Consider the following 25,337-nt stretch of genomic DNA (forward strand, 5'->3'; position numbering starts at 1 on the left):
CAGGGAGTAATTTTAAGACATATAACAAAGTGAAGAGACCATATATTATAGAGGTCCTCAAGCACATCAAGACAGGTACTTAATGGGATTTCAAAAACTACAAGTGGGTTAGATACCTAAAAATCATTGAAAGTCTTGAGAGGTTGGTATCCAAACCACTCAGACATATTTTGAACACTATCTCCATATTTTTCTCCTTATTATCCATATTGCAGTATTGCCTTCAGAAAAACAGTTATATGCAGAAAGCTTTCTCTTTCCCTTTCACATATTGACATTATCCAGCTTGATTTTAAAACACATCTATACACAACTACACCTGGTAATTTAATAAATGTGACAACTTCCTTATCTTTTAAAAATATCATTTAATTACCTTTGGGGCAGTCTGGATTAAATTCTGTCAACTCTTTATATCTCCTATGCCCCTCATTTCTTAGCCAAGGTACTGGCTTATGTCCTTTACTGATATGAAAGAATGCTACTCCTATGAGAATTTCAGTGATACAACTGTGGATATAATGAGGTGAGGATTTACCTCACAAGCTCTTCTCTGTGTTCAGAGCAGATTCAGGTGAATATCCCCCAGATCTGCTTGTAGAATCACTGAAAAAAGGGAATGTTAACACCCTTATTTTTTGAACACCTTTTCTTGCAGTTACTTGAGACCACGCTGTGTTTTGCAGGAGCTGCCTTTGTCAGAGCAGGCACTCGTACTGCTGTTCCTGCCCCTTGGTAAAGCCATGGCAAGGTGGGTGCTCTGCTGTGTATTGCCAAGAAAGATCAGTCTGGCATAATTTCTCAGATTATTAGAGGTTCTTGATCTGAAGAGGATTTGGCAGTTTGCTTTGTTGAGTCATTGTGTTAGACCAACCAGTATTAAATCAATTGTGCTCTGGTTAGGCTACGCATCTTGGTCAAGGGGCTTCATATTGCTGATCCCCATACACTGACTTTGAATCTATTAAACTCACAATTCGAAAAAGAAATCAGTCTAAGGGAGAAATCTGTGCTCCTGTATCAGCACTGTATTTTCTTTGATTTTCTTTTGTCTTTTTCTCTGCTTTCAGGAAACAAAACCTGACCTATATTGATTGATCCACAAAGAAATAAAACCAAATGTAATTATGAAGCATATGTATTTTTATACACAAGAATGGAACACATATCATCTGAAGTAGAAGGCGGAAGAAACATTGCATCAATTTAAAAAAAACTACAAAAAGCAAATGATGGCTTCTTAAAAAGCCAAGAAAGCTTGTAAAACATGAATGAATTTTAACGAAAATAATAAATAAATTTGGAGCAGTAGTATAAAATATGCTTCTTATCAGATGAATATCTTAAATACTGATCCACAAATGATTTCCAAATTTGTAAGCAAGCACTTACAAATGAAATAATGTGGTATCTCAGTTTTTCTTTATGTCATAAATTACCAGTGCAGAAGGTTAATACACATCAAACACTAGGATTTTATGAAGCAGAACTCTACACAGAAAAAAACTGTAAGATGACCTTTTTTCAGGGAGGGTGGCAAAGGGAGGGCTGGGCCAAGTTGGTTTTTTTGTTTGTTGTTTTGTTTTTCTTTTTTTGTTGTTTGCTTTTAAATTGGAGTACTGGCTCACTTATTTCCAAATAATGAAATATGAAATCTTTGGAATGAAACACCACTTTGAAACAAAACCACTGATTTTTTGTTATTATTATTTACCATCACTATTATTTACTACAAACCAACATTAAGCTTATATTATTTTTGCTAGAAGACAAAGTAGCAAATATAAAAACTTAGCTTAATAGATTAGGAAAAAATACAGGCACTATCTGATAGACTATAAAAATCTAGAAAAGTTCAAAATGTTTTCAGCTAGGCACAAAAATGCTGTTAATCATTAGCTGCATAACAAGAGATTTATCTCTGTCTTTTTTTCTTTTGTGTGTGTGTGTGTTGCAAAGGCAACACAGACACACTGCAGGTCTGTCTGTGCCATTCTTAGGCCACTTTCAGGCCGATTGAGAAAAGCTGGAAAGTAAACACAGGTGTTTTAAAACTGGAGCGCTGTCATGGACAACCACAAACACCCGTAACTCTGATGTGGCAACGCCTCTTTCCCGCCCTCTCTTTTTTAAAGCATTACCCAAAAAGAACATGTCAAATGTTTCACCTTTCACCACCTCAAAATAACTTGGAGCTTATAGCATTGTTTGGCAAGTCTCAAGCAAAGAGATCATTTTTTCATTCCTTTTCAGATATAGCAAACTCCAAATCAGTCACATAAATTAAAGAGCCATTCTATTTCTAATTATTTTATTTTTAGTGTCCACTGATTTACCTGCAAGCACTATATTTCAAGCTGAACATTTCTTTCCTTAAATGTAATTCAGGTTCCTTGTTTTCATGACTGAGGTTCAACTAAAAAGACAGTGAGGAGATTTTGCAATAACAAAACAAGATTTAATCCAGTGGATGAGAGGATAAACAAAAAACTTAACAACAAAAGAGTGCAATAAATCCCCCAACCCAAAAGAATAAACCTTGTTTTTTTTTTATTATTGTGCAAGAATATATGCAAAACTGAAAAAGTACTTGTTTGTAAATTAGCTGTTCCAGAAAAGTGCACATCCTGTTAACTGCCATGAAGTAGTGACTAGCCAGAGAAAAAGTATGGAAATCAAAAGGAGAACAAATCCACAGATATTATGTAGCCCCTACTCACTTATGCAGCTGGGGAGTGCGGGGAGGAAAAAATAACATATTAACAAAAATGAAGCAGATACTGACAGTTAAAATTTAATTCTGAAAAACTGTTAAACAACACAGAGATAGTTACACTTGGACTGAAACTAACAACCCTAGCAACACTCCTCACCCTAAAATGCAGAACTGGTTCATAATCTAAATATCGATGTCTAGCTCCAGCAAAAATCCTGAAATCTTATACTCAAAGCAACGCAACCCTCAGAGCTATACCAACAGCAAATGTATTGCAAAGACATAGTATTGCTGAAAAGTTAACATATGCCAAAATCAGGTCTTACTTATTGTAAAGGATGATTTTTCTTTCCAGCCTCAGCATTCAGATTCCAGAATGATCTTCTTTTTGACGTAGACGCTTACATACCCTGGTTTCAAAAACCAGACACCAGACTTACTGTGTGTCCTGTGCTCCAACTTAAACAAACACAAACGACTTCATAAGACAGACAGCACTCACGCATACATTTATTTATGTTAGGACACAAGTGAGATTTTTCTTTTTTCCAGATTTTGTCCACTGTGGTAAAGAGACTGTGTTATTTATTAAAGGATCTGTCTGAACAGCTCGCCTCATCCCCTGTTAACTTCACCGGGCATTCAAAAGAGTTCACAATCTTATTAAACAGGCCTCAAAAGGTGATTTGCAAAATTGAACTTTGTACTGAAAATCAGTTATCATTATTTCCTTTCAGCCATTTTATCTGATTTTTGACAAGAATTATGAACTACTTTGTGTATTTTTTTATTAAATAGAAGCAATAATACATTTAAAGCTTCACCAAGAGAATGCAACCACAGCAAATATAAAGCATCAAACTTCTGCCAGCTGCCAGCATCACTCACAGTGCTGTGCACTAGTATTACAAATACTTAGAAGAAATCACACACACAAACATACTTATTAAACTACACTACTTCACCTCATTTGTTGCTATTTCTGGCCTCTGCATTAAGCACACATGACATGAAAATCATATACCATTGAGACTATTACACATAATAGACAAATTAAACCAAGCAATATTGTGTATAAATTACCTTGTTCGTTGGCTTGCTTTAGAAATATCTTCCTGCTAAAACAGGAGGGATTTATGCTTGGCAAAGCAACAGTTTAATCTGAGTTTAATCTGATCCATTAAAAAAATAAGTGCACTAGTATAATAATGGAGAAAACCACTGAACACTCTGATAGCAACAATCCAGAGACAGCTAAAAAGGGAGAAAAAAGCTTGCTGAAATAACCCCTTTTAAGTGCAAAAATGTTACCCCATAAAAAGATGCAGCAATAATGGTGTTGTTTACCTACAGATCTGTGAAGTCTCAGAAATATGTTTTAAGCTAACAAACTGAGTTGGGGAACTTGATCAAACCACTAACTACTATTAAACAGCAGTGACAGATTTATCCCTCAGCACTATGGTGACCTCCTGGCCAAAAGCTAATTTCTCATTCCACCAGTCTTTTGTATTCAAAGTTATTACTCAGTCACAAAACAAGCTGATTTTTAAAGGAAGAAACTTGTATCCCCATTTTGAGACAGGACAGTGTTTTCCTCTATGTCCTTCACAAGAAGCTGTGTACACTTAGCTTTGGGCAGTTATTTGATGTAGCTCTGGAGAGCAACTTTTGTGTGTGTGTGTGCGTCTTAAAGAAACAGGAGGAGATATACCGTAAAACTAAAAAAAAAATACTAATACGCTGTAACTGTGACAAATGAGTTTTACCTAATGAAACAAACTGGGAACCTGATTTTGTCCTTTAAGAAATGGGGGAAAGAAACCCCACAAGAAACTAATTAAAAACTGATTGCTGATCATCTGATTTTACTCAGAGGAATAACAGGTTCTTACCGAAGTACCTTTCAGTGTGAGGCTTACTGAATGAGGCCTCAATTTATGAAAATGTTGTTTCTGGACTCAGACCTGCTATTCTGTATTTTAGGACAGAATGAAGCCTTCAGAGTTTTAAGTTCTAAAGACAGGGGTCAGAAAGGAAACAATGTAAGAGTGTGAAATACGTTTGTCGCTGCTACACCAACTCTGCCTGGTAATTTTTCTCTAATTACCAAAGAAAAGAAATATGATGTCTGATGTCACTTTCTTCAAACATAAACACATCTCAGCAAGACTGTGAGTCTTCATCTCCTAAAAAATAACTGAAAAAACAAAAGTATGAGAAGCAGACATTCCTTTGTGAGGACAAAGTTAATAAAACATTTTATTTGGGAAGTAGACATGATACAACTGGAGTTTGAAGCTGAACTCAACTCTAATATTTTAAATTTGACAACACTTGTCAAAAGATGTTAAAATTGTTTTGTGGTCCAACAAGTCACTCAGCAAGAATAATTTTTAAGCAGCTTTTCTTTTTGTTTCAGTTAAAATTAAAATCCATGCTGTGTAATCCTTGGAGTCAATCTGTAATTAAGGGGATTTGAAGAGAGACCACGCACTGCATTAATGATAAAATTTAATATCTGTTTTAATACTCTAACATAAGAAAAAAACCCAAAGCAACCTACAAAAAAGCAATCATCTCCCTATTTTGTGAGAATGCAGCATACATACACCATTACTATGTCTAACAGTAATGCTGTATTTGATGTCAGCTTTTTGTTTATAGACCAAATGTTTCAGGATTTAGCATCTACAGAGCTTAAAACGTCATCTGCTTGAAAGCTGGCATCCAGATTTAACAGGCTAGATAAACAGATTTTATTTTATCTAGTTTGAAAAATGAGTGGTTTTGTTGTTAATGTTACATAGCATTTCCAAAGGGAAGGAGCTATCAACAGCATTTTCCAGTTTTCAGTCACTTTCTTCCCAGTCACTCAGCCACTCTGTCCTCCAAAAATTGCTGCTCAATTGAAAGAAATAAGAACAGATAACCAACTAAAAACACCCAATTTTATGTTATACTCTTAAATGGTTAAAATCCTTTTAAACAAAGAAGAAAAAACAAAGAAAAAAAGAAGAAAAAAAAAAAAGAAAAAAAGATGCTTGGTATACGAAGTCTTTCCTCCAGGCTATATGCAAGGAAAAGGTTTGAAATCTTCAGGTCTTCAAAATGCATCTAACTGACAACAAGTAATGTGTTCAAATAATTTACTCAGAGTAAGCACTACTGAAAAGTGGAGCAAACAGAGTTCCATTTTAAAACTAGAAACCTGTGCTAAACAGTTTCATCTTTTCAGAAAGATGGGGTGAAGGATTACAGATCCAAAGAACTCACTAAGAAACACAGTTAAGGTGCAGATGATCTTAATGAGCTTTCGTGGGGAAAGGTTTTGAAGGGATGGATTTGTCTATTATCCTGAGAAAGGACAATAGATTCTTTTAATGTTTACATCAAGGATTTTTTCCTGTTAAAATGTTTCCTGGCCTGAGCTAGAAGGAACTAGCAAAGCATCTCTTAGCAGATCTTGTATCATGTAAGACAGCTAGTTTACAAAAACAAATTTTAACAGAATTTCCTCTGGTCTCTGCCTATTTCTTACTAGTCTGTATGTGTGTATAACAGCCTAAGGCTTCAGAAATTTGGGACATAGTCCCATGAAGTATACGTGGGATTCACGAGCTTCAAGGTAAAAGCAAGAAAGGGTTCATTTTTTCTCACAATTTAGATGCTATAACAATAACTTTTACTGTCAGCAGAACTTCACTCCAGCAGTCACTGTGACATGTACGTGCATGGAATCTGGCCTATATACACACATACACAAGATCAGCTTCAGTGTTTGGAAACCTGGTCCAACTGCTACTTCTAATTAAAAAAATTAGTTGAAATGGTATTGATTTTTTAAAAACAAAATCTCCCAATTTTCAAAATGCATGGTCAAAGTATTTGTAAACAATGAACTCTATGTTCTAGTCATACCATGACCACCAGCTTAATAACCCCTCCAGCATAGTAGGTATTTCTTTAATAAACAAACTTGTATTGAAATAATCATCTTGACTGCGATCCACAAGGAAATGGGGAATTTGTGAAACTGGATGGAATCTAAATATGTCTAGTAAAACTGTGAAAGATGACATCTGGCCTTCAGTGGAGAATCAATTCTGGAGCTGGAAAATCCAGTATCAATCAACAGAGTTCAGAAAATGAAGCCCCTGAAGATTTCTTTACATATTGAATCTAACTAAAAATGACATTTTGGTCTTTCTGTTCAATTTTAAATTGCAAATTTGGCTGCTCAGCAGCTTAATACAATCACCAATACACATTAATACCATGTTCAAGCAATGTGATACACACTTACTCACTACTACACAATTGCATTGGTTACTTGAGCTTCCTACTCATAGTTTAAAGACAGCTCTTTTCTCATTTTACCTCTCCATTCCTTTTTCTTTGCAAGATATATTTACCTTACCATTAAGGCTGAATTTTGGAAGCAACAACACAGATGACTGAATTTTGGAGGCACAAAAAATAAAGTTTTAATTGCAAACATGTTTTGAAGGAGAAATCAGACCTTCTTTGAGCTTTTTTAGTGAACAATTTTTATACTTCTGCTAATATGAACCTTACTTTACACATTGCAAGACTTAAAATAATAAAAAAAAGTCAAATCATATGTCCAGTTCTATCTATGCTTGTGTTAACCCTGAATAGGTAGTACACCAAGGTGTCTTTCTGCAAAAGGTTTTTAAGGTTAAGGTCTGGAAACTGAGAATTAGCAAATTATCAAATTTACTACTTGACCCCTAACTTACAGCTCACTCCACTAGAGAAAAGCCCAAGTCCAGATACCATTGTAAAATCTCATGAGGAAAGCTGTGGAGATTTACTGGAAGACAGATGAGTAAGATTTTACTTCATTAAGTGTAATGGTGTGCTTTTAGTTTTGTCAGTTCCATGTATGTATTTGTTCCTTGCTTTTATGTTGCTCTATATAAGTTGTAATAGTTTGTTCAAAAGAAATCCTCATCCATTCTTTACTTCTAGTCCTCAAGCATTCTCTTGATGACCTGCATATTGCTTGGATAGAACTGCAGACTTACTGCACAGGAGGAGTACATCTCTTCTTCCTCTTGGCAACTTGAATGTGTGAACAGCAAAGTTCACTTTTCCATTACACCTCTGTGTGGCCACATGCCTCAAAGTCAAATCAGAACTTTCCTCTTATTTATGGGCAAAAGGGACTTTCAAAAGCCTCTCAGTGATCTAGGAGCGCAAGTGCAATAACATCAAAAATGCACCTTTGCACCAGACCAAATAAATTAGACAGGAATTAAACAGGATGGGGAAAATGATTCCCAATTCCTCTGAGTAAGTGATGGCTAAGCACCAAGCTGCACTTTTCAGACATGGACATTTTTGAGTTCATCTCACTCTAAAACCCGAAGTTGCTCACCTGGGAACAGGAGAGACATCCAGATTGCAGCAAAACGATAAATAACAGCAAACATGCAGGACCCTGAGGCTTCTGAATCAAAGCCAGTCTGCAGCTCTAAAACCATGCCAAGACTTAATGTTTCAGTGTTTTCCTTCAGCATCTGTCCCCCTTCTACTCTGAAGCACACTTCATATGATTTCTTGTATACAAAATGTTAGGAAAGGGTCCTCCAATTCTGAACAGATACACACAAAAACATACAAAGGCCAAATATTCCTTTTTAGTAACTACCTAAAATTCTGAAAAGTTTATATTGATCCTTTATCCTATCTATCCTTGGTTTCCTGTACCCAAGAGCTAAAGTAGATTCCATCAATTCTGAGAGGTGTTTCAGATAAGGAGGTCATGGATGGGTCAGAGCAAGACCTTTGGTATTTAATGACCCTGTAGCTTGTCTTTTGCACAAGAGCTTAGGGTACTACCTTTTATATGTTTTATTGAAGGACAAATAACTCGCATGTCATCATGCATCCAGGCTCAAGATTTTGTTTACAGTTGCTGTTCAAACAAAAGAGGATCATTTTCCTGTGCAGCATAAAAAATGAAGAGTGCATGGTATGACAATGAAAAAAATATTGAAAATTAAGATTTACCACATTTCTTTCTGCATGCATGGATAACAGGACTCATATGAAGAAAGAAACAAATTTATGAAACAAAAAAAAATACATAATCATGATAGTCCTCCTCTTCATTAATAAAATTTCATACCTCATCTCCATCATAATTTAACAAATTTAATATAATGTAATACCTCCAAGAATGAAAAATATACTTGGCTAAATATTTTTGGTACTTTTTTCATTTTATTATGGTACAATGCTGATAGATATTTTGAAAACTGTGCCAGTGCAGATAAGGCATAATGTTAATAGAAAGTGATGCTAAGGTCACCTTTAAACATTGCAGAAAGCAGTTACTTTTTTATGTACAAAGTAAGTTCAGATTCCGAATCTGTGAATTTAGCTTGGAAATGTGTTTTATAGTATCTGAAAGTGGCAAATGGAGGAAGGAATCCTAGTTTTCTTACAGTAAGTCATGTAAGTAAGTAATGTATCAACATTAGGCTCCATGATTGCTTTAAAATTAGATGAACATTTGGCCTTTATCCCTGATCCATGTAATCCTGAAATGAAGTTCCATACTAGTAGCAAAGTAAAAGAATTTTTTTATATAACTATTTGAAGTGCAGCAACATGACACCTCCTCAGAACTTGCAAAGGTTCACAGTAGTACTACTATTGACATGGTATTAGGCAGAAGGAAGGAAGGAAAAATGACCCCAGGATTAGGGTGACAAATTATTGGTATGACATCTCCATTGGAGATGGAGACAAAGATTATAACTACAGTTAGAGTTTCTGATTTTATAAGAACTCACCTTTCCCTATAACCAGGGAATCATCATAGAATCGTAAAGGTTGGAAAAGATATCTATGGTCAAGTGCAACAATTAACTCAGCACTGTTGAGTTAATTAAGTAATTAAGTCCACCACTAAACCATGACTCTAAGTACCACATCTACACATTTTTGAACACATATAAGCAGCTTTCCTAACATGACTGGTTTCTACAGTATGTTTTGTTTATGTATCAGCCTCTGTGATTCTAATTCACAAGATACTGATGAATTTCAGTACATTTTAGAACACACCATTTTTTAAATCACAGGTTTAAGGCATGGCTGCCTCCTCTATGGAGATAAGGAGTAAAAGAGCAGGTAGCAGACAGCTTCCTAATTGGCTACAGGATGTCTGGATAGTTTGTTTCATCTTCTACAACTTCAGAATATCTCTTTATTTCAGAGTACATATTTCTAGAATATATATATCTGAGATGTGACCCAGGCCCATAAACTGTTCCAGTTTTGAGGTCCTTTAACAGTCCTTTAACAATTACAGAATGGTTAAATAAAAAACATTGATGAGACATTCTTGTTGATGTGGTCATAGATGTCTATTACCATGAAAGAGATGATTCTTTGCATACCAGAAGTGATGAAGTGAAAGCAGCCCAAATGACTGTGAGAATGATAATCTAGATTTAGAATCACCTGAAACCAAAATATTGTATTCCAAGAACCTGCTGCATTAATCAGAAATAATACTTCCGGTAATCAGAAGCAGTATCACTGACTGACCTTATGGGAAGACAACTTCCACCTATGAAATGGAAGCTAAAACATAAAGACTCAGCCAAAAGAATTAAATGACCACATCATCACCAATGAGGGCTGGATATGGTATATACAAACAGTTGATGTTTGAAATTGTTGGGAGTAATCTGGTGTCAAGAGAGATTTGAAGGCTGTCAAATAAAAAACAACAGACCTGTATGGAATTGGTAGTGGAACAGATGAAAGCCAGCATCAAACACCAAGTGTGAATGAGTAATGAGTTCCTTAATGCTTAGAACTGAATCAAAATTCAGTAAACTTACCTGCTTTGGTTAAGAGATGTTCAGCATCTATTAACAGGAGAGAAGGAAGACTTGTACTCCTTGGGCAAGGTGAACAAGCCCTTTGAGCCAAGACAGCTTGTTCATTCTTCCAAGATACATTCAGTGCCATATTGGGCAGCAATATGAAGCATGCTAAAGAGATACAGTGCTCTAGATAAGCATTATTCATTGTACAGATCCAACTCTTCTCAGGATGGACAAATACTGTTCACTCTTATCCATGTATTACTTTGCTTTGAAATGATTTTGAAAGAATTGAGATTACAGTAGGTAAGAAACATCAGTGTTTGGTCTTTCATTTGAACAGGGTCCAAGAAATCCTGAGTAGCTGCTGTGCAGAGAACACTGTACACACAGGGCTGACATGCCAGATGGTGGTGCAGTCAGTGAAAGGACAGCCTTAAAGGTACAGGAAGGTGGCAAGGCCCATGCAACCAAGGAAGAGAAGACAAGAACTTGGGTATGTCTATTTGTTTCCTTCTATTTGAAAACAACCCAAGGTTTGAATGCATTCAAAATTCTGGCCTGCAGCAATGATTTTGTAAAATCATGCAAGTACTAATGTTACCAAACATAACTTCTTTTCAACTCCCAGGTAGACATTTCATATAAACCAGATTTATCAAACTCTGGAAGCCTGTGTTTCTGGGCAACTTCACTCCCAGTGAAGGGCAAATGTCTCACAATTTTATTCTCATGTTTTCCATCAGGAGAAAATATTGTATTATTTGCTTATGGCACATTTAAGCAATTATTCTAACTTTCAGCTCCCTACACAAGGTATTTTTGGTCAATGAATACAAATGTCTATCAGTGCTAAAACATTAATTACCAGATGGGAGGAGACTAAGAATGTTACTGCATTTGTAAACAACTTTCTGCTAAACAAATAAAGCCTACCAGCTAGGCTTGATGGCTAAAAAACCCCAATTAATAAAACTGGTCACTGATTGTGATACTAGGAGATCAGATTTCTGATTCATGGTCAAATACATACACTAAATTAGTCACTTCCTGCCTATAAGGGATACACATAAGCAAACTGTTACACTCCTAAATACATGACAGCAGATGAAGGAGAAACCCTTTGAGATGTCCCTTGAGGATCTCCAGCCCGGAATGATTCGGCTCAGAAGAACAATTGGGTCCAAGGAAACTTCAAATGACTGCTTTAAAGAGCAGTCAACAAGCGCTCACATTTTTTCCACTGGGCTTGAGGTGGGGGTCGGGCACTGTAGGATTATATGAGTGATTTTCTCCCTCTCCACAAATACAGTTAACTTGGTGGGCTAAGATACAGTGTCTCCAAAAGCCATTGCTACACACTCTGAATCTGTAGCAACGGCTTTTGGAGACACTGTAACTTAAAGAGAAATTAATGTAGAAAACTATTATCGAAATGGAACATGGATAGAATTACTTCTGCAGAAGTTTCTGTGGCCTCATTTTAGTATTCATTTATGGCATGATACAGCAGCTCACACTGATATCCCCTGAGGTGTATGGTGCTATTTAATAACACCAAGCCATAAAGCGACTAATCATTCTTCTAGCATGGATAAGAGCTGAACAGACTTCTGTCTAACCTCAGTGACATACTTTAAGACCTTGTGATTAAGTGTTTCTGGGTGCAGCAAAAGGAAAGGCTCTGTTCAGTGCAATTAAGATTGCAACTGTGTCTACCCTGTCTGATAAAGTGTCTAGGAAGCAGCAACGGAAGAAAAATGTTTGTGCTTTCTTATTCACATCCAGGTTGTCAGCAGCATGCTCCAAGTTTTACTAGTCTTTTATTTTTCACTTCGACTATGCAATTAAAAGCAATTTAAGCATTAAAACTTCATCAAACCTTCACTCCAATAATCAACAGTGATCTCACGTGCTTTATAACAGAGTAGCAATTTTTTCTCTCATATTGCCCAAGCATTTAAATGATGGCATATCCTGTGTTAGGGTAGGTACTAATGAGAGAAAGGAATTTATTATGGCTTTCTACAACCTGAACAACTCTTATGAAAGCTGAGTAAGAGGAATCCTTCTTAGGAGAAGAAACTAAACTACTGAAACAACTCTTGCACAAAATTAGAAATTGCTCCTTACTTTGACAAATCCTGTAATATTTTATCCCCATGTAGTAAGTTATTCAAAGAATTGCATGAAGAACCTTTCAGGATTAGCTGCAACACGTTTTATTTGCTGGAGATAACCTCCAAGAAGCCTGCTAACTATTCCCACTGGCCCTTCAATGTTCCTTTAGTTTCAGAAAAACCGATAGAGACCATCAGTAAATACACCTTGCGGTGTATCTCCTCTCACTGAGACAGATCTGCAATCTACTGCACCCCTTCCATTTCCAATATGAAGCTGGCATTCTATCTTCAAACACACCTACAAAATTATTTGCAAATGTGACAGCAGTTCTTTTTTCTAGATAGTAGAACATGACACCCAGGATGAAAGGCATGATTGCTTCCGGGTTAACTCCACAGAGTGAGCCCTTGAGCTGAGCTTTTGCAGGTTGTGATTTTGTAAGATACAAAGGGAACAATGAACATTGGCCAGAGGAATTCGTAACAAAATGTGAGAGAAAAGGGTGGATTGTCCAACATATGAGTATTGCTGAGGTGCTTCATCAAAAAAAAACCAAAAAAACAAAAAACAAAAACAAAAACAACAAAAAAAAAAAAACCAAAAAAAAAACCAAAAAAAAAAAACCAAAAAAAAAACAACCTCTCTAAATAAAATGCGATCCAAATAATAACATCATACAGACAACTGGATCAACAGCAAATTTTAAACTTTGCAGTGTCTAGTTTAAACTTCATCGCTAGGACTGAAGAAAGTTGTAACACCCATCTCAGCAGTGGACAACACAGCCTGTTAGCTACAACATACAGGCAAACCAGCAGCTCTTTTCCATCAGTCACACAGCACTACAGTAACTACAGTGCAACAGTCGCAGTGGCTGAGGATGGCGGAGTGGTGCTCTGGATATGGCTGAGCCTTGACACATTCTAAACTTGCATTCCAGCTGACTTAATGTGATCACAATGAATTAATGTGATCTCTGCTGCCCCATGTAAAATTATTATGGAAGGATGAAATTAATAACTATTAAAATGTAAAAATTACATGCTAATCTGGAATTTGAATAGAAGAGATTCAAATCTCTTGGTTTCCCATTGCTGATTCAGACAAGTTTCCCTGGATTACATTTCAAAAGCATGTGTCTCTGCTGAAATCAGAGGCTTTATAGCCATAAACCAGCTCTAAACTTAATAAACTTACAAAACTTCAGCTCTGAAGCACCAAAGCTAAAACCAGTTAGAATTAGTTTTTGCAAATAAAGGCCACATCATCTGAAGGAAGGACATTTTTTATTTTCCATACTTAATATTGTATGCCTAAATAGCATGAACAGTATGTGCTTTTCAATAGTAGCAAACATTTTATACTTCATGTTAAAGCTTTTGAAAATTTTTCTCAGCTCTTATAAGATCAGAATCTCTCGTGATGATTGATGCCCTTCATGAATGACAGGTTGACCAGTCAGCTGAACTTGTTTCTGTGGTTGATATTGTCAAGTAGGTATGGAAAAATGGTTTCTACTCTAATAATCTGTGAAATTCTGGGAATCAAAAAGAACTTAATACAATTTATGAAAGGCATCAAGGAATACTTAAGTATTCTAGAATGGCTTCTTCACAGGCATCATGACTGGAATAACTACCAAACTGCTATGCATTGAGGATTTCTTGCCCTTGACCTGATTCTTACATGTCAGCAGAAAGCAGATGACATCAGGCACAGCTGCCTTATGACACTACTGTAGACAAACTTCTGATGGCTCCTTAAGGTCACTTTCTTGGCTCTAACTCTAAATTTATTATATTCTTAATAAAACTATGAAAGCATGTAGGATAAATTCTACAAAAAATTACAACTAAAAAGAAAGGCAGACATTACAAAAAAAAAAGCCGATCATAAAAGACGTAACACCTCAACAGCTCTGAAGGAGATTAATAAACCTTGCAAGTTCTAATGACATCATAATTAGATGGACTAACCTAATTTAGTCAGTAAAGGGCACCTTATTTGTGTATCACAATAAAATAGACCTCTTATTTTCTAAAGTTTGACTTGAAAATAAAATTAGTATTAGTCTTTCTGATCTTTAAAGTAGATTAATAACTGCTTTGAGAATATACTAATTAGAAATTACAAAATAGAGAAGGCCTATGGGAAAAAAAAAAAGTTCCCTCTCAATTTCAGTCAAATCCAGTTAAACATTTTCCATGAAATTTCATATAAAGTTATTGGTTTCACAAGAATTACTTTCTATTCTACTTCAACTCAGTAAAGAGGACATGTACACTGCCAAAATTTTAATTTTTCTTTAGAAAAAATGTATTAGTGAAAACTGAATTCAAAAATTGCACGCTACAAAGCTAACAAGAGTATAAAATGAATGAATATTTGAAAAATAATGAAAAAGTAGCAATTCTTCAACTTTTCCATGTTTAATTGAATCAGTTGTTTCCATGTATTATAGGAATACATTTATCAGAATTAGTAGAGACCAAATGTTAATTATGAAGGCCAAGCAAAAATGAATAATCTTACATATAGAGCCTGACGCATTAGAACTGCAAAGCACTCTCAGATCTTATTTTATGAAAATGTACTAAGAGTGCAAATGTATAGACCCTTAGGAAGCAATTATCCCTACAAGATTTAGCTATAATTCAATGTGAAATATAATAAGAGATTTTAAAAAATGGTTTCGCAAAGAAGAGGATTATTTTACTTTAACTATGGAAATAGGGGCCCACAGGCTTCTCTGCATGACCTCTGTGCAGCTATGGGCATTGCCTGCAGGGAAGATTTGAAACTGGCCTTTTCAGTCAATTAATGCAATCCCCTCTGACCAATAAGAATATTATAAAAATTAGAGGTGTCATTTTGGCATTGTGGGGCTGAATGGCCACTATAAGGAATTCTCTATGCAATAAATATATGAAATATGAAAATTTTAAATCACATACCACTAATACGTACGCAGAGATTAGTTATGAAGAGCTACCCTACTAAGATGAGCAGATGTTATATGGCACAGTAAGATGAAAGAGCATGTTACAATGTGCACTGTATGTCTTCTGTGTCAAATGTTTTATTTGTCACATTATCTGCAGGTGTGATATGGAATCTAAATGTGTAAAACCAAAAAAATCTGCAAAAGAGTGCTTATATCATCCTTATGAATTCTAGATCCTGAACCTAGCCGAATTACTGCCATCACACATCTCTCACAGTTATAGTGTGTCTCCCTGCCTCTCTGCCTCACTCCTATGGATGGCTACTGCCTCAAAGAAGGGTGCAGAAACTCTGTGAGCTGATATATAAAAAAAAAAAATCTGAAAGCTTGCAGCTTCTTTAACCTAACAGACCCTAAACCAGTGGACTTATACAGGTTTCTTGTGATTGGTCTTACACTTTTTCCCTTCTGAGCAACTCACTGTGGTGAGATGATTTTAAAAAGTAAAAAAAGAAACAATAACCATTGGGTTTTGTTAAGCATATTTCAGGGTTCCATACAGGTGATGATCTCATCTTTTATCACAGACTTTCACACCATCCTTAATCTAGCTGATCTTGATTACCTTATTTTTATCCAGTTAAGACTGCAAGTATCCTTGCATCACAACTGATGTTTACACTTCTGTTACTCCCTTAAGAAAATCTAAAGCAGATCAAATTCCTCATCCTCAGGATACACCTTTTGCCAAACTCAATCAACAGATTGCCTCAACATTAATTAAGTGTAAGGGAATAGGGAAAATGACAGTTTTTTAAAAAAAATCTTCCTTGATACAAACTCTCCTGGACAGACTCAGAAGAAATACCTGGATTTAACACATAGCACAGTTCCCTAGTTTGCATGTGGAGGTGGTTAAAATAAATGTAATTCCTGGGATTATGGTGACAATAAAAGCTGAGTTGATATGTACCCTTTAACACAGACAAAAATGATGTCCTATTTCTCTGAAAACAGTCAAATGTCCAGAGGGTGCTCTGTGGTGGAGAGGGGACAGGACAGGATGCTTGGGTCTGTGCATGCACTCTGCGTGCAGCCTTGCAAGAGCTACTCAGTGCACACAAGAGGCAGGAGGTGAGAGCCAAAACCACGAGGGTTTCACAGGGGAGGTGTGTGACCCATCACAGGGCTCTGGCTAGCTATTTCCCTCTCTGGGAGCTGTGCTGCTGACAGCAGCAGGAGCACACCAGACATCTGCAGCCCCAGAGCACCAACCAAATCCCCTCTTATGCCAGTCACTGACATTTCATCCTTACCAGACAGCAGTTTTCCAGCCTGTGGTTACACTAGAAGTGAGTGATAAGCTTTTCATTTACATGAGGTCCAGTATGCATGCTCATGTGCTGTATATCAAAGCTAACTACTATTGGCAATATTTCACTGGGGCACTTTCAAGTTTTCAAGGTCAAGAATACTACTTGGCCTTTTAAAAAATATTCCAAAGGACCTGTCCTCACTGTAGGCAACAGTAATATGAACTGAGACAAACTCTATGGAGCTAAAATATTTAAAAAGTTCAACTTTAAAAAAAATTGAAAAGCAGTATTTTTTCTTCCTCCCCAGACTCTCATCTCTAAGAGACTATGATCAATTAACCTTTAACTTTGAAAAATAAAAAAATTCCTGAGACAGTCAGAAATGAAATTCTTTAAAGATTAGGTGCTGGGAGAGCAATATCAGGCTTAGAATGAAATCCTGGTAACGCTCTGAACTATCAAATCACTTCTTGCTCTGAAAATATAATTATTCTCTAAGCGTTATGTCAGACAATATTAAATGCAAAAAGTGTAGCTTAAATGAAACTTTTTTCTAGCAGAAAGGCCCTCTGCACAATATTTTCAATGACACAGTAAAAACAAGTCAGCATGCAATTAATGAAAAACAATACTATGTTCAATAAGTAGCACGCCTGGCAAGCACTAACTTCAAGTGACATCAGATTTAAAACAATGCAGTTATTGCAGTCAGCAACAGCCCTGAATGTTTATGATCTCCGTTTCTAGTCATCTGTTTTCAGTACTGCACACTTGATTTTTTGGTATTCACTGTAGATTTTTGATGGCAATTATAATCCCGTAGAATATACAGCATTTGTGTGGCACACAGCCTCTTTCCATTTATTATTACATTTATTGCTTTTCTTACTGAGAAATATCAAACTACACAAGGATTTACTTTTATTCTTATACTTCGCTTTGGGTCAAGTTGTTGTATGTATAATGATGTTTCCCACATAAAATAAAAAAAAAAAAAAAAAAGAAAAAAAAAGAAAAATAAAAAGGAGGCAGAGGAAAAATCTATCTATAAATGAGATACCTTTGTATTTTAATGTATAAATCAAACAGTTTTAAAATGACAACATAGCATAAACAGAGTAGCTTCTGTATTTGCATTGTTTTTCTCCACTACTGATAAAAGAGATTTTTAAGAATAAAGTGGCTGAAAAGGTGTGCACAATGCTTGCACATCTTACCTGGCACAGTCTCTTATCCTGGCTAGCAGTGAGATTGCAGGGTATGTAGCTATCAATTCCACTGACATTACAATTTCCTTTTCTCAAAGCAGCAATAACCTGCCACTTTACACTGTCCTTTCTCTGACCCTCTCCCGCCTCTCTGCTCATTTTTATTCTTATTGACAAGACTTATTATTCCTCCTCCCAATTCCAAGTAGCTACCCTTTTGCAAATAGTAGTATCAACTATGTGGTCACTAGTAGTATCGGTCAACAATGTTATTAATATAGCACACACTGCTGGGAGCAGATCAAACAGCCATGCTTTAAAATATTAGTTTTCCAAAGGTACCATGAGGCAAATAGTTGCAGTTTTCTTCACCTTATACAATGTAATATTGCAAGGAGAGATCTAAAGAATTTAGTGTTAATTACCAGCCCAATAATTTGGAGGATATGTTATTTTTTTCTTGTTGCCTTCATACACAAACTAAAATAAAACCATAACAGAAGGGTGCTGTATCTGTGTTTAAAGAAGCAGTTGTTGGCAAACACCATAGCTCACTTCTGCCGAAATGTACACAACTGATATATGCAGCCCAGAAAGCTGGCACCAGGGGCTTACAACCTTAATTTGCCTGCAAGAAGAAATGGAGATTTACCTTCAGAGCACGTTCTTGATTGTTTTCAGCAGTCATATGTCTCGTGTTGTTTGCTGAAGTCTGGTTCTGCTCTTTCAGATGATGAAGCTCCTGCTCCAGCCGTTTGCACTGCAACGAGGAAAGAATCCCATTAAGTAGAGGAGTGTGGGCATATTTTTTTTCAACAAGCCAAACGACTTAACGTAAATAACCCCATCGCCATTTCTGCAGGAGTGAAAGCATCAGACAAAAGCAAGTTACAATTTCAGACAGTACTAAAGATACATTTTTAAAATGTGCATCATTATTCAGTTTCTTCCTGGTCCAACAGTATGCCAAAAAAGCCATGAATCAGATAAGATATTTATCAGAATGTTGGGTTGAATTTCTGCTCCTAGTTATGCCAATATATGGCTTAATTTGGGCTTTTATGTATTAAGTAAGTAGATAAAAAAGAAAGAATGCGTGCTTTTTGAAATGTAAGCAAATGAAAGACCCTCCTCCCAAATCAAGGATCCAGCCCTTTATTAGAAAATATAGATGAAATTTTTAGACTTGTATTTTTCATACTAAGAGGTTACTCTAATTCTCCCACACACAACATACTAAAAGAAGTTTTAAGATTTTCTTTAAATATTTAACTTAATGACAAAAATTGAAAAAATTAGCACTTGCTACTGCGTGTCTATACATGTAGACTTAACTGCTGTCTGCCGAGCATTTATTTTAATGATTTAAAATCTGCTAGTTGTAAACCAAATTATATTTTGGTCTTTTTTACATTAACTATAAAATGTTTTGGCCAGATCCTTGGTTTGAAAGAGCAACTGGTTGTCTGCAGACCGTTCTTTTCCTTACAAAAAAAAAAAAAGAAAAAGAGAAACAGTACAGTTGAAGTACCAAGAAGACATATGGTAACAACCTTTAGAACTATGGAAAAGCGGAGCATCAGAAGAAGCATTTTACAACAACGTATTACAAGCAAATAGTTTGGATATGATCCCCAAAACCCAAAGCTAATAGACTGAAAACAAAAGACAATTAACTGATAAAAAATATTTTAACACATACTTTCTGAAAACACTAGGAAAAAAGGAATAAGAATTGTGATATAATGCCCACGTAAGCATTGCTGTCTCAAATGAAAGACCTGGAAATGTCAGCATTTAGTGGTGTCTTACTGATTGTGGACAACACAGAACTGAGCTTCCCATCATGTATATGCACCCCATTCCTGAGCAATTCAGTATATGGGACAATGAATCCTGGCTCATGTAAACTCTAAAAAAAGGAAAACTGCAAAACAGAAAGCTTCAAAATGGAGAAAATTATAAATGAGGCCTAAGTGAAAAAAGGAATGCTAAAGAACCTCGAGACAGAAATTTTAAGGACATGCCAATACAAACAAATCTTAAACACAAAGTAAGATCTAACACTATACTGCTCATCAGGTATCCAGTATTATATATAAACCAGAATGATCCAATTCTCTATTTGAATAAATTTTAAACACCTGTAGGAGACCAAAAGTACTATCAAAAATTCCATTCACCTATCTGTTGTTATATTTCACTACTTCTGTTAGAAATCTGAGCTTATTTCTAATAGGATTACCGATTTTAAAGGCAGTGAATTTTTCTGGCCTTGTACATTCTCTCAGTGTGTGTTGTAAACTTCCTTAATGTAAAGTTTCATTTTTGTTGCAAGAAAAAAAAGACATTTTTTTCGATAGATAAGGATAAAGAAAAAAATATTAAAATACATTTGAAGGTAAGTATTTTCACATATTTGAGATATTTAACATCTATGTTTATCTCTCTCACACACACAACACACACGCACACTCAACCACAAATCACAGAATTCCAGATATAAGTTTTTCCGTGTCCAGCATGAAAATTACGTGTTTGCAGACATGAAGGTACTAATAAAACTACTGAAGAATTAAACACAGATTATATTGTTTTTTGTTTTTTTTTTCTCTAGCAGTGTTTTTTCCTTAGTTTACATGATCTAAACACCATTAAGAAAAAATCAATCTACCACTGCAGGCACTATACATTAGATCATGTATGATCACCAGGACACTCACTTTTCTGCTTTGCCAACATTCTTCTTCAAAACAGTGTTTTGGAATCCACAATTTGAAAACACAAGTTTATGTAGAGTAAATATTACTAAAAAGACTAAAATCTCAATTTACCATTAAAACCTGAATTTATAATCACGCTCTTCTCTTGATTCTAAAAAATACGTGAAAATATGCTAAGAGAAAAATCTAGCTACAGGACTACATGAGAAAAGATCTCAGGGTACAGAGCACATTGTACCACTGAGAGCATGGATGCAAAGTTCTGTTCTCTACTTCACTCCTGTGAAGACAGGACATGAAATAAAGAGCAGCAGTGGGACTCAAGGATCTTGCAGAACACAGAACAAGTTAAGTACAGTAAAGATGCAACACAGGTTAAAATGGATAAACCTCCCTATCAAGTCAACCTTGATATGATTACATTTACACCAAACTTGGGAACATTTTGTAATTTTTCTTTAATTTCATTTCTACTGAGAGTGTTGTTATCTGAAAAAACCAACTAGGGCATTTTCAACTAGTAAAATGCTTGAATTCAATTTGGGACATCATTGAAAGAAATTGTCATCGAATTTGACCTTTGCACCTAAGTGTTTTACTATGCTGGAAACAATGTATTAACAGATAATATTCTGATTTATTCTTGGCTGTCTTGGAAGTAAAATCTTCAACTACTCTCTTTATGAAAGCATTATAATAATAGTCTATAACAGCAACACTGTGTATGTCTTAATAAAATTTTATACATTATAACTTTGATACCTGAGCGACTTTTAAAATATTAAAATAGCATTCTAAAGGAAAGCACTCCTTTTCATAAGAGCAAGAGCATACGAAATTTTAGTGTAACCTTGCTATAAAGAAAAGTTTTAAAAAGAGAATTTAAAACAATGCAGCCCTTCTACTCATTTGAGCCAACATTTTTTGAATTCTGTGTCATTAGTTGTTAGCAAGGTCCAGTAAAAATACATGTTCTTTAAAAGAACATGTGTTTTTATTGGTTCACTCCAGGGCTCTAAAATGCCAACAGCTGCAAGTAAGAAACTGAACTTCCTTCTCAAAACATATATAAAAATACTTTTTGAAGCACAGTGAAGAGAAGATATCATCCAACTTGGTACCAACAAAAAGGAAAAGTTGGATATATCCTTTTAAGAAAGCTGAAAGCTAAAGGAAGTGTTTAATTTGAAATACTATGTCTAAATTCTGTTATCTCAAACTTGTGAAAATTCACACTTGAGAAAACTTCAAACAGACAATATATTTTGTGCAACACAGGTTACATAAACATCAGATATAAGGTTTAATTGTGCTCTTAAATGCAAATTCCTAGGAGTTCAATGCATTATGAAACACAGGCTGTTAATTGAGAAAATGCTTCTCTACCTCCTACCTCAGACACTTTGAGTACATCAAGGAATATGACAGCAGTGTAGGCACATGTAAATGAGAAAATGTCTTGATCAGAACACTGATGACTTTGCTGAGTAAAGGATATTAAAGCCTCAGAAATCGTAACATAATTTTATGAAGGTATCACACTAACAACTTACTAAGAATTAACTTTACTGTGTGGTCCACTGTGTGTATTTACAGTTCTGTAGCCAGAGAGGCAATATAGACAATTGAAGGTACAAAAAAATGCACCCCTAAAATCAATCCTGACAGAGGTTTCCTCTCTTCTTTCAAACCCACACATTTGTTCTCTCTGAAGGCATTTCCCCCAAAAAGTCTCCTACCTTATCTAGCCTAATTCAGGTAACAATGTACTTGACAGATAGTGAGCCTCATTAAGCCTACTCCAAATTTTCCTTGAGCAACCATCACTGCCCAGCTGTACAGTTGTCAGTATAACAGCATCCATTCTCAGCAAAAGGGACTCAGTCTTCTCTTTAACTGTATTTCCATCATGCAACTCTTCTAAATACACTCAGTCTTTTGAAACAAATACCTTTGTACCCAGTACAGGATATATCACAAGCAGCTAAGACACAAAATGAAAAGCAAAGCAGGTAACATACCAAAAGGATAAGAAGAGATTCAGCCAGGAAAGCAAAGATAGACAGCAAGTAAACATATCCTTCCCTCACACCTTAAAATGTAAACTATTAGGCTACTGTTGAGTCTTTTTTAATGAGCATCAGGTAGCATGATCCAGAAGAATGAGGATGTTTGTGAGAGGCACTGGCTCAAGCTGCAGTGGGTGCTAACTCCTTTCAGTGACTCTCCAGGTGAGAGTGTTGGAACACCACAGGGAAAATCCAAACAAATTGAAAAAGGACCATCTGCTAAAAGGGACTCTGATGGAGAGGCAAATAAATGGACCAGGAGAGTATCACTGAGTAAAGGCCACAATGCCCACCCAGAAATGACTGCTAAAAGACAGCCCCAGTTCCAGTTATACAAAAGGAGTAAAGATGGTTTACCTTGAATCAAGTATTTCAGAAGATAGAAAAATCAATGCAAATAACCACTTAATAGTGTTTGGCCTTTACTAGAAAATGAGGTTGCATTAACATATCAAACATAACTTTAGCACTTGTATAAACAAATCATCTTTAACATGCTGTCAGTTTTGCAGCATTTTTTTCTTCAACTTGTACCTGTAACACATTAACATAGTGTTACAGTGCCTGCATCTACACAGATTGATGAGTTATTTTTTGATTGTTATTTCACATGATTCTTCAGTGAGATGTTCTCAAAGTAAAAGGTTCAGGCATTAAACAACAGTAAAGAAAAACCAAACAGTAAAGAAAAGCCATTGGAGAAATAATGTTAGTAGGGACAAAGGTGGAATACAGCAAAGCATTAACACTGAGCAGAGCGACCACCTGTCCCAACCATTTGGTTCCTGCATAGTTTGTATGAAAACAACACCTATCCCCAGAGGTTTCATGTAGAAGCCTGTTTAACTCTGCACTTCTTAGGTCAATCAGGCTGTTCATGTGCTTTCATAGAGATACAAATATTTTGCTACACCAGGGTCCCTCACTCTCATCTCATTGAAGAAGGATGGTAATATCAGATGAATTTCTCATTTTGTGTTTCAGCACAGATTCGACCCCAGAAAGGGCACTGTGACACCACCTGGCTCAGAAAGCAACAGCTAAAACTGGATATAACAGAAAACCATAACACTTCCTTACTACAAATGCAGTCCTGCTGGCTATTTAATCCTGTTACATCTATATTTGCTTTTAATATTACTATATGGCACATAATATTTTTCATTGCCTTTCATTAAAAGGAATCCAAACTAACCTCTCCTGAACTTATGGCAATATGCTAGGGAAAAAAAAGTCAACACATTATGCCATTTATATGCTAGGGAAAAAGGAAAGGAATTGATTTGTCTCTGTTATTAAAGGTATGGCGGTCAAAGTCTAATGAAACAAATGTACTAAGATGAGGCAAAATTCTGCCCAAAGTTCTTTCCTGAATTCTGAATAATATTTGATCATCTTATTCAATTAGTACATATAAAAGATAATATTTCATTATAATATATTTGTTCATCTAAAGTCCTTATCAAAACTTGCAGTGCTTACAAACTTGAGAATCAGCACTGGCTTAAATATATGAGAGTACACTTGAGGAGCTTGCTGAAAAAAGCCACAGTGCCTAGATGGAGGCATTGTAACGTGCTTGTTCCTGTACTGACCTGAGTGAGGTCAGGCTGGTGAGGCAGGTGGATCTTTGGTCTGACCTGATCACACCAGTCAGTCTTATGAGGCCTCCCTAGTTTAAAAATACATAACTCACAGTCTCCCACAAATAGCTTAATTCTGTCATTAAACTTAAGGTAACATATTTTTATTCAAGTCACACAAAAATCAAAAGTGAGTGCTAAGTCACTCACTCTGGGTCAGCCAGTGCATAATGACTTGATTGCACATCAATGCCTTCACTTCAAACACTGAGTACTCTGCCACATTCTGTGGACTTTTATGCATAAAGACCTTGCTAAACTGGAAATCTCAATTACTGAAGTAGTGTGAAATAAAAATAACCTAGTTCTTACTGAATAACTTGGGAAAATGGTTTATATTCTCCAAATTCTGGGAAAGTCAGAGGCCATCTGAATGGCAGAACTATATTCCCACATGCATTTTTTTCCTTTCTGCATTTTAAGTAAAATGGTCATGAGCAAACTAAGTGACACACCATACATTGATGGAAAATGCATCAATACCACTCCACTGAAAGAAAAGTTTATGGGATACTGAGATCCTACTACTATACAGTGTAATACTTCCAGAAGTCATAAAGTACATCTATGTTTTGAAATTAGTTAACACATATTCATTGCAGTGAACAACTGAAGCACAAATAACTATTCCAGACACCGAACATGAAAAAGATGAAGAAACAAAGCTACTTTTTCACCTGTTATAATTTTAAGTCTTCACCTGTGGAAAGCTGAATACAATAA

At 35.7% G+C, this 25,337-nt stretch overlaps 1 protein-coding gene across 7 annotated transcripts in view; it reads right to left on the reverse strand.

The window, feature by feature from the left end:
* The window catches only part of MIPOL1 (mirror-image polydactyly 1), a 184,181-nt gene that overhangs the window by 78,542 nt on the left and 80,302 nt on the right, over positions 1 to 25,337 (reverse strand). For all 7 annotated transcript variants that reach the window (XM_083863214.1, XM_083863212.1, XM_083863218.1 and 4 more), the window contains one exon: positions 18,832 to 18,939. In XM_083863214.1, coding sequence (XP_083719340.1) covers positions 18,832 to 18,939 — 108 coding nt within the window. The remainder of the gene's footprint in view (positions 1 to 18,831; positions 18,940 to 25,337) is intronic.

This window comes from Zosterops lateralis, assembly GCF_965231275.1.
Source record: "Zosterops lateralis genome assembly, chromosome: 6".
Taxonomy (NCBI): domain Eukaryota; kingdom Metazoa; phylum Chordata; class Aves; order Passeriformes; family Zosteropidae; genus Zosterops; species Zosterops lateralis.